Raw genomic sequence first — 12,574 nt, 5'->3', positions numbered from 1 at the left:
AGGTTCCAGGTGCCAGAGGAACCCTGAAAAATACATTAACCTATTTTTTTTTTTCTCTCACAACTTCATTTCATGTCATTTATTTAATCAAATCATGATGGAATAACTTTCTAAGAGGCTCTTGTTATATTAATCTGATGTATTTCCTGTGGAAACAGGTTGTTAGCACAGTGAGATGTCTTTCAAAAGTGTAAACCAATGGGAGGTCAGTTAGTTCAGCTTTATTTACTGGGATTGGCAGTATTGTTTGAAAATGAGATGGTTTCATTGGTTGAAATTTTTGTTCATGTGTACTGGTTCGGCAGAATATCATTTTTAAAGATGCACTGTTTTCCAGGAGGTAGAAGTAATGGGATTCTGATACAAAAACGCACATTCAAATCCAAATTTAGTCAGTTCTTTGGCATTTATTGTGAAATAGGTAAATATTCTGTCATGTAAAATTAGCTAACATGGGAAACACACAATCATCAAGGCCTCGGGATTCACTGCTTCATTAGACATTCCTTTCTTTCTCATACAGTCAACATCCTTCCTCTATTTTCCTGTTTTTGTTGCATGCAGCCAATTCATTTTACACTCTTATGATGAGGCCAATCCCCTTAGAATGGACTATGTTCGCGCTATCGCCGATGTGCTCAATGCATGCTTGCTGTGCCGTAGATTGTTTTCTTGCCGTCTTGTGAAATGAAATAACAAAAACACCGGTCTAATGCTCAAATAACCAAACTTGGAATGTGCGGCTGTCACTTCATCTGGAAGCATATTGAACTTGCTGACAGATTGAAGGTGCTTCAGCAACCTGACCGCAGCACCAGGGTGGCGATTATGACGCAGGTTCGTATACTGTGTGCTGCACAACTGTCCACAACAGTACGGAGCGGGGTCATTTACCGTGCTTATGTGCCCTGGACGCTGATCCACAGGTATAGACTTAACTGTATGGTGTCTCCGAGAGCTGCAGGCTTGCCCTAGATCTGCTGGCAATCAGCAGAGTGCGTTGGACCAGACTACTCCATGCAAAATTACAGAGGCGGCTGGAGGGGGCCTGGATATGATTTCCCTGGGATGGATCCTGTCCAAGACTGTGATTAAAGAGCATATGAGCACTGATTAATATGATCATCATCTTGATGACAGAGGTATTTCTATAACAAATGGATGTTTATGATGCCAGCCCTTAGTGATCATATGTCCCTCCCTTTCTGCAAAATAGTAGAGGGGCTTTCATTTGAAATTTTAATATTCCTCATGCCTGATGCCAAAATAAGATTTATTCACTGGTGATAAGGGGATGAGAATGCAGTCGGGAGCAGCTTCCTTCTGTGGGAAGCTATAGATAAGTGTGGCTATAAGAGCGGAAACCTCAAAATAATAGCAATGCCTCGGGATCCTGACCTGCCATGGCCCATCAGTCCACAACATGGTGCATTTTGTGAATTATCTCACTTATCAATCCCCACACAGCTCAGATGTCCAATCAAGGTTTCAGATTTGAGCACAGGGGCCTCAGGCTGTGCTTTGACATTTAAGGGAAGCAAAGAGGTGGAAGGCCTTTCGGCTGCTTAGCAGCTCCTGTAAATATCCACAGTCACCACGTTGTGCTTTTGCCATAATCGGCTCTGTGCCTTTTCACTCCAGAGTCTTTGTTTTATTAAGATAAATGATAAAGCCACTGTGTATGCAAACTCATATCACTGCTTAGTCTGGTCATGTATTTGAAAAGACATGCCTTGAAGCTGCTTGTACCAGAAAGGTCAGCAAGGCAGTGGATAAGCAAAGCCAAGCGTCTATATTATTGCAAGTACCAGTTCTTTCATTTCTCATCTGGCCCCTGCCCGTTTGTTTCGCAGTGTATTTTCTGTGACATTCTGTGCGCTGAGCTAGAGCTAGATAGCATCATTATAATACGGCTCACCACCAAAAGGGATTTGGATAGGCATGGCATATTTTTATGACTTCATCGGGCTGTCTCTGCAGTGAATTCTGTGGATCTCAGGAAATTCTGCAATTAAGAATGGGGATATCGGGCTGTACATCTTCCAGCCAGGCAGTTCTGGGGATTTTCTCTGATTAAGTGGGTTCAGATGGTAAACGGCCTCTGAACAAAGCTGAGATTTATTTACAAACCCGTGGAGCTTTTCCTGTGTTTTTGACCCTGTCATTTATTTCTGACGACCTCCCTGAAACAAGACTGCATCTCAAAGCTTTTAGAGCCCACAGCCTCATCCCTCCAGCCCACCTCTCCCACACACACATACACACACACACACACACATGCCGGCCTGCTGCTTGTTGTCACTATAATCATGATTGCCAGAACAAGTCAACAAAATCACTTATTTGGCAGTCACGGACATTTATCACATACAACCGGGCTCTGTGTTCCCTTATGTGAACACTTGACGATTTTTACAAAATGAAGCTCAATTTTGGCTCAGTTGTAAATTTGATTTTTTTTTTTTTTTTTTTAAATCACAATGAAGCCGTAGTACGCCGTCTTTTGTTGATGATGCACGTCATTATACTTCATTGAGCTTTTCTTAATGTTTCATCATAATTGCATGCACGTTACCATTTCCCCTCAGTCCGTTTTACCTTCATAACACATTTAACACTTGGCCCTTATGGGCAGAGGGTGATGACACTTTATTTCTCTCTCATACATCACTATTACCGCTATATGATGATAGGAATGAAGGCCATGGTACAATAGATATTAGATGGCTCTATTCCTGCCCCACATGAGGGAAGATAAATATGGCTTTTGCAGACCCAATTCCCGTTTACTTCAAGAAATCAGGGAGTGTGCTAAGAGCCGCTGATGATAGCCTGCCAGCCATGCTCCCTAATTTGGACACTGACACAGGAAAGCTGAGTGGCTCCTCAATAAGCGGGGTCCCTGCTGGCTTAACAATTATGTAACAAAGCTGACCAATGATTTCTGCATCTGTTACACAACTGAATGGCATTTTGATATTATAACAGGGAGCACAGCATGGGATGCCACTGCGGGTTAAAATGAACTCCCTGTCAGGAAGTATTGGAGGGGCAATCATGCACACTGCGCATTGTGTGTGCATGTCAGTGTAGCATGAATGCAATTTCCCCCACTGACCTTCCACTGTGATTCTGATTCCTGGCTTCACAGTTGTGCACAAGGCTATACTTATGCTGTTAGGTGTGGGTGATGCACTCAGCAACTCACACGCACACACTCACACACACTCACACAAAGAAAAAAAAACACAACAGGAACACATGAAGAGTTGAAAGAGGAATATCACCAGTGTACTATCTGATTTAGTGAAAGTTCAGAGATCTGGTTTGTTGCCAAATTGTTTCTCTTAAAAAATAATCATAAAAATAAATGGAAAATATATTCTCTTAATTCTTGTTTTAAGGTTAGAATTGCCAAATAATGACAAAAAAGAGACTTACAGAAAATCTACAAAAACGCTCCTATTGACCATAGAAAAAGCTAAAATATAGTTAATTTTATGTATTTATTTAGTCATTCAGTCATTCAGCTAAGTGTTTTGTTTTATGTATTGATATAGTATTATGTATTTTTTATGAATAGTTGTGCTCAAGCAGTTTGAAAGTATGTTCATATCCATCTAGTACTTGCTGTTTGATTATTTTATTTTATTTTATTTTATTGGTGGTTTATGAGGGTGGGTGTTACTTAAACAATGGGAGGTTTAGCACTCCATTAAAAGATTGCACATTTTTTAATTTTATCTGTTGTACTGGATGAAATAAAAGTCTACCAAAGTAAGGAACTGTTAAAAAAAAAAAAAAAAAAAAAAAAAAAAATAATTGAAGAAATTCTCACTGGCAAGCTTATGCAGCTCCTTTGCAGCCAAAATGTATTCCACCGTCGTTTGACAAGCACATGTCCGTCAGACAACAGCGCAGACTGTTACATTTAAGAAAAAGCTCTGGACCAAAGAAAATTGGATTTGATATCTCTCTGTCGATCCAGAGAATAGAAATGAATATAATGGTCGGGTCCTTGAACTGGGAAATAATGAGGTGAAATTTGATGGCCCTGTTGAGCTGTCAGTGGTGAAGCATCAGATATGTATTAATAATCATCCCATCACCTCTGGAGCTGTCAGCCCTATAGAACATGAAAGACCCTGCCTAGGTCTCCTTCAAATCAGGCCTAGCTAATTGCTTTCAAACGGAGCCGCCTTTGACCTCCCTGCATGGCCACTAAAGGTGTCCCTGCCTAGACCGGCATTGTTATGCAGCATGCACTCTGTCCTCTGCCAGTCTCTTTAAAAACTCTATTTTCAAACACAGTTAGTTCAAGGGTATTTCATGCGCCTCCACCTGAAATGAAATGCTCACAATGAGTTTCGAGGCATCGAGCTATAGAAACGTTCCAGTAAATTACACCGTTACCCCTTTGAAGGATGAGACGCCGCAGCTGTACCGCTAAAATCCACATGATCTCCCTAATGAACGGCTTGTAAGAGAATTAGATTGCTGAGTGATCAGATTGAAGTGGCAGTGTAGTGCTAATATAAGCTGCGCGAGGGTAGTAAGAGGGGCTTGGAAATTTCTCTGTTACAAAAGACTCCATTGAGGGACGTCATCCACATGAAAGCCGAAGCCTTGATCCCTCGCCAAATGAAAGCGTTACTTAACGGGCCGAACGATTTACGTCCGCATCGGTCGCCTCTCACTATCTTCCTGCACGGGTCTAACCGGAGGTGACACGGCACAGAGCGGCGCTGGCTGGTGAAATACGCGGCAGTGCGGCGGAGACTCACTGCCATCGGCGAGACACTGGCTCTGAAGCCCAAGAGCGAGAAACTTGTCACACCGATTTTGACAGTTCCCCTCACATTCATCAAAGCCCGGGTCTATTATTGTCCTCCATACTTTACTATCTGACTCACTGAGCCTGCTCTGAGTGCACACAGCACTAAAGGGAGTTCTCATCTCTCTCTCACGCTCTCTCTCTTTTTTTTTTTTTTTATTCACTTTTGTGCAAGGTACGTGGCCTAGTGAGTGAATGAATAGCCCTCGCTGCTCAACCGCAAGCCACTTTCAGTCTGGCCAACTCCTCGGCCAGGCAGGTGGGGAGTACCTGGGGGCATAAGCCGTCCGCCCACGCATTTGCTATTGGGTTTCTGCACTATGGAAAAAAAAAAAAAACACACAGGCAGGCTGACAAGGAAACATGCACAACATCCACGCATAAACACCCACACATACATAAGCATGGCAATCCTGCTGCAAAAAAAAAATCCAGCAAGGTCTCATGAAAATTTTCCCGAAATGAGCACAATGTCTTCACATGCAAATACGATGTGCCCCGGTGCAGAGAGAGAAATAGGATTCCCCACCAGGAAAGGATTACACAGAGGAGACATGACTACAAACAGGCAGTGGTTTGACATTGAAATAGCGCAGTGGAAAGTAAGGTTGTGGAGGCTGGGGATGGAGGGGAGGGGAGGGAGCGGTGTGTGTGTGTGTGTGTGTGTGCAGATACATTTACCATCAGCGCAGATTCAATTCCCAACTCATGCAAACAATTTTGTATACCATGAGGGAAGTTATAATTTCCAGCTGTTTTTTCCTTACCTTTTTCCCTGCCCTAACCGTAAAGGAGCAGCCCACCCAAAATACAAACTAGGCATTTATCATTTCCCATTTATCCATGCAGGCAGTTTCTGTGCGACTTGGTGAAGCCTCTAGTCTGCCATGATCCCAACAAGCCTGCCCTGCTTCACGCCACTGCAATGGGGCTGGATGGCTACACATTTGTTGGGCTCAAACATAAAAGAAATGTACACATGTAAAACTTGCAGACTGTATCCATCCGTCATTTACGGTGAACAGAAACAGCTGCAAGGAACAGTTTGCAGTGAAATGTTGGGTTTATGTGTTAGTGTTTTTGGGCTGCCAGAAGACAGGGAAGCCTCGCCATATCACACTCAAGCTATCTGGATGGATAGATTGCACTAAGGCTAAGTGGGAAAACATCATCTTTTGTATTTTAGTTAAACTGTCCCTTTAACCGTGTTGTTCTAGTTAACAAAACTTGAATAAAGTTTGAACTCCTGAAACCTCCCTAATGTGAACTGTGATTTAGTGCTATAATAAAATAATACTTTTTTTGTGTGTGGGGGGGGGGGATTAAGGGATAATTCTGGTATTTTTAAACCTGGTCCCCATTTTTTCAACGTTTGGGGTCCAAATGACTGATAGGGACCAAAAATTTTTGAGATTGGTTTAGTATTGAGCGGAAACGCTTTAGCCGGCAGCCGAGAAAACAGGCCGCTGGCTCTCTAATCAAAACGGGGCTTGTACGCACGTTAAATTACGTCCAGAAAAAAATGCTCATTTTTGCCGCTGACAGGCTCAGATTGTTATTATGAATGTCTGACAACACTATGGCAAGGACCCCTACGCATACCAGAATTCTTGAATACCGAAAAAGTTATCCTTATAAATTGTGTCCAAAAGTCAGTCAGGGTATTTTCCTTGGATCAGAATGTGTTGCAGAGACAGACACACGCACGTACACGAACACACAAACACACACACACACACAGAGAGAGAGAGAGAGATCAGCCAACACACCTGAACACACACACACAGCAGCATGTCTCTTCTTTTGCCCATCTCTTAAACATCCATTTCTCCTGAGCTGCCAACACTTAATAAATTTGCTCTGTTATGGGAGCCACAGTGTCAAGTAGAAGTAATCTTGATTATGTCATACCTCGTTAGTGTCAGGCCTGCCCGGGACCACGCTGTCGCCAATCTCCACGTTTCACGGGCTTCTGGAAAAGATGTCTTTAAAAAAAAAAAAAAAAGGCCTCAATCTATTAGACGCCCTAACTAAACTGAATTTTACTCAGCTGTAAATATCCAAGTCTGTGGTGGAGAAAGCCGAGACTGAGCAGAACTTTGTCGAAGCCCTCGTCCAGAATTTATTTGGCAGCGGTAAATCTTAAGTATGTTCGCACAGATCCTTGACGTGATTGAGTTACACGTTGTAGACAGGCATTTTCCAGCTTAAAATGTCAGTATGTGCAAATGTTATCAATGGAAACAAACCCGTAATAGCTGCAAAATACGTGGTAGGTGTTTTTTTTTTTTTTTTTTTTTTATCTCTCATTTGTTGTGATCAGTCAGTTTCTGAATGAAACCGCGTCTTCGGTCCAGTAACTCATAATACTCGTATCGCTTCCCTCGACAAATTCCATTTACATTGTTTGATACTGTCACTTGGACTTGCTTATGCGTTTGTTTATATCTGATATCACTGTGCCCACAGTATTTTCTTATTATTTTCTTAACAAGACATTGTAATCTCCTACTCAAGTTTGTTAAAAAAAAAAAAAACAACCCTTTAAAACACTGTTAAATGCCAGCACTTCAACACAGATGGTACTGTAGGCGTGAGACGCTCAAGCACATCTTGGAAACACCAGTAATTAATATATGAGTTTATAGCGCTGGTATGGTCCATGAGGCAAGCAGGGAGGCAGAGTAAGACACTTATGTAATGAACTACCTCCGCTTTGCATTTTGCCTCCGCCACCGCCAAGTCGAAATCAGCCGGCTGAGTGAAAGAAGAGGATATTAAAAAACCCAGTGTCTAATGTATTCATAAGATATTCAAATGCAGAGCATGGTGGAGACTGGCTTCTGGATCAGTTAGCTTTACAGGGGAAGGTGTTCGGGGTCACTAACACATTTTCCAATATTGCAAAGTGACTGCACAAATGTCTTCCAAAACAGTCTCTTTAAGACTGGCATAACAATTATACAATTTTCTGCCACGCTAAGCCCCACAGGTATGTTAAAAGTCAGCGAGTGGCTGACTGGCTCTGGTCTCCATGATATTAAGTATGTCATTAATGGCTGTCACACAGTGCTGGCTGACTGATCCACGGGGGAGAGAGAAAGAGCCAGAGGAGCCGGTTTCCTCAGAATTAACGCTCAACCCTGGTCCTTACTCACAGCCCCGAGAAATACAAATGACTGCTTCAAGGCCTGGCGCTGTTTGTTCCGTTTTTGAAAATCGCCTTCCTGGAATGATCACCTTCTAGCCTGTGGAACGCCGCGTCCGCTAATACCGCTCACTGATCTCCATATCTCTGTGGAAACACGGGACTGTGGCTTTCTGTCACCCGTGGCGGACTGAGCGAGTGATGGAGGGGAGGAGGGGGGGGGGGGCGGGCTGAGTCATTGCTACTACAGCCGCGGGCCAAAGGGGGGGGAAATGGGGCAGATCTGGTGACTGAGCCTGCGTCACACACTCTGGAGGGAGGCGAAGCTGTGTTTTAGAGTAACTCCTGTCTGCGGCTCGACCGGTGTCTCCGCTGCCCCTCAGAGACCGCGCATCTCCGGCGACAACGCGCGCGCGTGTGTGTGTGTGTGTGTAGAAATGAAGGGTGTTTTCCTCTTTCACTTGCGATCATCAGTTTTGGAAAATATTTTGTTTTCCGCAGGTTTCACTGGCACAGCGGTCGTCAAACTCAATTAGCACATGCAATATATTTGAGGTTTGATTTGAGAAAAAGAACGAGAAAAATGCCAGAATCGAGTTACAAGCTAGAAAATGCCAAGGAGAATTAGAAATGTGCACGGCAGAAAGCAATCAAGCAGTGTTATTGTGAATGTGCGCCGCACTTTGTTTTGATAGCTCAAGTTTAAAAAAAAAAAAAAAAATGTTCAAAGTCGTTTCAATCACGCTTAGTTTTTAATATATTTTTGGATTTACAAGACTTTGGATTTGACAACAGCAATGATTTTTGGATGTCACGATTCCATTTGCGGATTTCATTCGGCGTCTGTGGAAAACATCACCCATGTGGTCCCGGTTTAGGGCAAAGAGGGAGATTTGGACTGGATCATTACCAGTGCTGGGAAATGAATTAGTTTTTGTAGTAACTAGTAACTCATCTCGTCTTTCAGCTCTGTAACTCTGTAATTAGTTATTTCCTAACATCAGAAAGTTGTTACTTTCCTTTTTCTTTTTATTCTTTTAAAGAGAAAAAGTGAAAATCCCACATCATCTCATGCAGATAAAATCCTTCTAATGGAAAATATACAGTCTAAGACCGCACAATGTAAATTAGATTGACTCAACTCTTGTCAAAACAGAACAATAAGCTTTGCATTTCATTTTCAAACAGTGACTGAAACAACGACTTATAACACGAGCCGTATCGCTGCAGCATTTCTCAAAGTGGGTCATTCAAAGTTAGTCCGCTTTTATAACTCTGTAATGTAACTGGTTACTTTTTAAGGTAAGTGTCAAAGTAAAATAAAGTCAAGAGGAAATGATACAAATCATAGTAGCATCGGTCGATACCAGAACAAGAATCATTAAAGAGGTCAAAGCAAATGTCAGATAGCTGCAGGACAGAAAAAAAAAACATGGGCAAGACACATGGTTTTGGTGCACAGAAACTCCAGCCAGAATAAAAGTTGGCAAAGGAAGGCCCTGCTCTCGATGTCGTCTGAACGAGGGCAGAGAAAGCAGCCAGACGGGATGAAGTTAAGCTGCACACTAACTGCTTGTTGTGACTCAGGAATGAAAACTTAATCGTTCCTTTGACCGGCTGGCTGCGTTGAAAAGGATACATTGTTCCCGTGTTTTGGGTGGATTATGAGGGACATGTCACAACAGCAGGTTTTTGACAAGGTCTCGGGTGTCTGCTGTCGTGTGCATTACTGTCAGGAATGCCGATGAGGCCTAATGAGGGTTTAATCCGGCCGGAGTCATTAGTGGCAGGTCATCTTAAAACAATCTGGGGTCAGCCTACAAAACGGCCACAGAGCCGCACTGCTGCTGGGTCACTGAACATGGCACGGACACATCAGCACTTCAGCAGCTTCAACTAGCCCAAAGACTGCGTTTTTTTTTTCTTTCTTTTAGCGATCAGACATTGCTTAATAGATTTATTGTGTGTGACTTTAGATTTTGGAGCAATGTAGAGCAGTATTATCAGTATAGAAACCAAAGCTCGCTGTATTGTTGCGCAAATTCCTCAGGTTAAGAGCATTTAATGCAAATGTATGCGCCGCCAGAAAGACCTCAACCAGAGCGAGATTTTGTCCCGGAGGGCCAATTTTGGGTTGTTTTTGTTGGTAACGTGGGATTTGTTCATTCATAACTCTTCCTTTAATTTGAAAGCACTTGCTGATTCATGAAAGACCCCGATGATAAAGGAATCGAAGCTCAGTTCATGGCAAGTGGCTTTTACCTTGGAAATGAGTCCCCAGGACGGCCTCTCAAACTCACTAAGACATGTTAATTAAAACATTCTGCCCCAAGAGCGGGATGAGTCATCTAAATTCCCCAGTATTTTGGGGTGTTTAGTGCGCAAATTTCTGGTAAGCATATTTTTTAGTCTACATCATCTCCTCGGAGTACGCTGTAGTAACCCGTAAAGTTTTCTCAATCTTTTTTTCACTCACTGGGGTCTTTAAGAAAACTGCTGGAAAAATGATGGTAATTACAATGATGATAATAATGAAATAATAATGGCAATAGCGATCGAGGCAGCAGCTGCAGCAGCAGTAGCAGAAGTCGCTGTAATATTAGGAGTAGTTGCCGCAGATGATGGAGCTGTGTTCTGTGGAAGGTCAATGGAGCAAAAACTGTCCTGCAAAATACTTGTCAACACAAGTTCCCATTTATTACCTCTTAACATCACAGAAATATGAAAATACATGATGAAGCGGCAGTTTTGTTGTGACATATTCAAGCACCTCAGCCAGTGTTTCTCATATTTGCATTTGGTTATGGGGAGTACTGGAGATCACATGGTGTGTAAGCACCTACACAGATTTCAAAAATGTGTTAAACATTGGTATATTAATAAGCAAGTGATGGATTCGGTGATTATGTCATTACAGAAAACCAATGGAGCGTTTGCCCGCATAAAGAAAATATACTGTAAGGAAGGTTGCTTTTATTTTTCACATCTATTTTTATATGTTAAGAGGTACATGGCTGTGATGACAAGTATTTAGCAGAATTGTTTTTTCTCTACCTGCCTTCCATAATATGCAAAGCATTTACATGACAACAGTGAGTGCAGGGGTGAAGTTTGCATTTCCATACCAGAGATGAAACCAGAGAAAACCATTAATTTGGAGGTGCGATTTGAGTGACCTATCCCTTTAATTAAAAAAAAAAAAAAAAAAAGAAAGAAACAATAACTTGTGCAGTGACACAAAGGAGCAGTATTACACAAATACAAACAGCAAGCAGCAGCAGAAATGCAGCGACGTGCCTCTGGCAGACACTGTAAGGGATCCTGATTGGTTATAACACATGCGCTAATTTTTTTTCGACTAATGATGCACGGATCAGCTCTGACATCCTCCGAATCCGCACGCACGCATAAATCATCCACCTGCCACCCACCTGAATGAATTATTTTCTCCAATTTAGAGACCTGTGCCCGCGTGGATATTTGACAAAAAAAAAAAATAAAGCTTAAAAAATGGTCACATTTTGCAGGATGTAATTCATATGTTCCTCATTAATGATGTATTATTTCACCCACCTGCGACGCATCCGTTATTAATCAGAATGTTAATTTTTATGACCCGCCCGATCTGCGGATTATGCACGGATATAGCTGCAATCAGTGCACGCAGATGCTCAGGTGATCTCATCTGCGAAAGCCTCCAGAGCTCAGCCACATCGGTTCACTCTGAGCCTTGACATTAAAGAAAAAATGCATGCAACCCGGTATGTGCAAATCTAAATGTGGCACCACTAAATACTGGCAGCCAGACACTTAAACTGAGTCATGCACAGAGCAATAGATAATTGCCGTGCATAAGACTGGTACCATAAGGTTGCAGGTACATCCCCCACTCCCTGGGAGCCTTGTTGAATGCCTCCGTCATCAGGGAGAGTAAGTGCCTGCTTGTTCCACCGGCAATGCTGGAATTAATTTAACTGGATTGTCATTCATAATCTACATGTTGCGGTTTTGCGCGGACTGGGATAACGCCATCTTCCGCTGTTTGCACTGTAATTGAAATTTCGATCATGAGGTGTAAACATTTAGGAGCGGCTGTGTGAATATTCATCAGCCGACTGGCAGAGATCTGATGGCCGCCGAGTGTTGTGGGGAAGTCGAGGAGGAGCAGGGCTCGACATGCGGCTGATTGTGCCTGGGTGGATGCGTGTGTGTGTGTGTCTGTGTGTGTGTGTGTGTGTGTGTAGAAGAGGTTTGCCCTCCGCTTATTGACATGTCTTGTTTAAACAGCTCCGTCCCAGGTCAGCGAGGTCATCAAGGAGAAAGTGCAGCAGCGCAGCATCCAGCTCTCCTGGCAGGAGCCGCAGCAGCCCAACGGTGTCATCACAGAATATGAAATCAAATACTACGAAAAAGTGAGTAGGCAGCAAATGCTCAACATATTCCAGCGTGCATGCGCTTGTGTCTTTCTGATTGTGTGAATTCTCCCGAACCAACACCCCCCCCCCCTCCCCTTCCATCCTCCAGCTTCACATTCACTTTTGCCTACTCTTCATTTTGCATTCTATCTGTACACGGCTGTGAGTGGAATTCAC

At 42.9% G+C, this 12,574-nt stretch overlaps 1 protein-coding gene across 4 annotated transcripts in view; it reads left to right on the top strand.

The window, feature by feature from the left end:
• epha7 (eph receptor A7) overlaps nt 1–12,574 on the top strand; it is a 76,041-nt gene that overhangs the window by 48,783 nt on the left and 14,684 nt on the right. For all 4 annotated transcript variants that reach the window (XM_030047401.1, XM_030047399.1, XM_030047400.1 and 1 more), the window contains exon 6: nt 12,270–12,394. In XM_030047401.1, the coding sequence (XP_029903261.1) occupies nt 12,270–12,394 (125 nt within the window). The remainder of the gene's footprint in view (nt 1–12,269; nt 12,395–12,574) is intronic.

The sequence above is a fragment of the Myripristis murdjan genome, chromosome 24 (genome assembly GCF_902150065.1).
Source record: "Myripristis murdjan chromosome 24, fMyrMur1.1, whole genome shotgun sequence".
NCBI lineage: Eukaryota > Metazoa > Chordata > Actinopteri > Holocentriformes > Holocentridae > Myripristis > Myripristis murdjan.
Note: the sequence above shows the minus strand (reverse complement) of the source record. Positions and strands in the feature narration are given on the sequence as shown.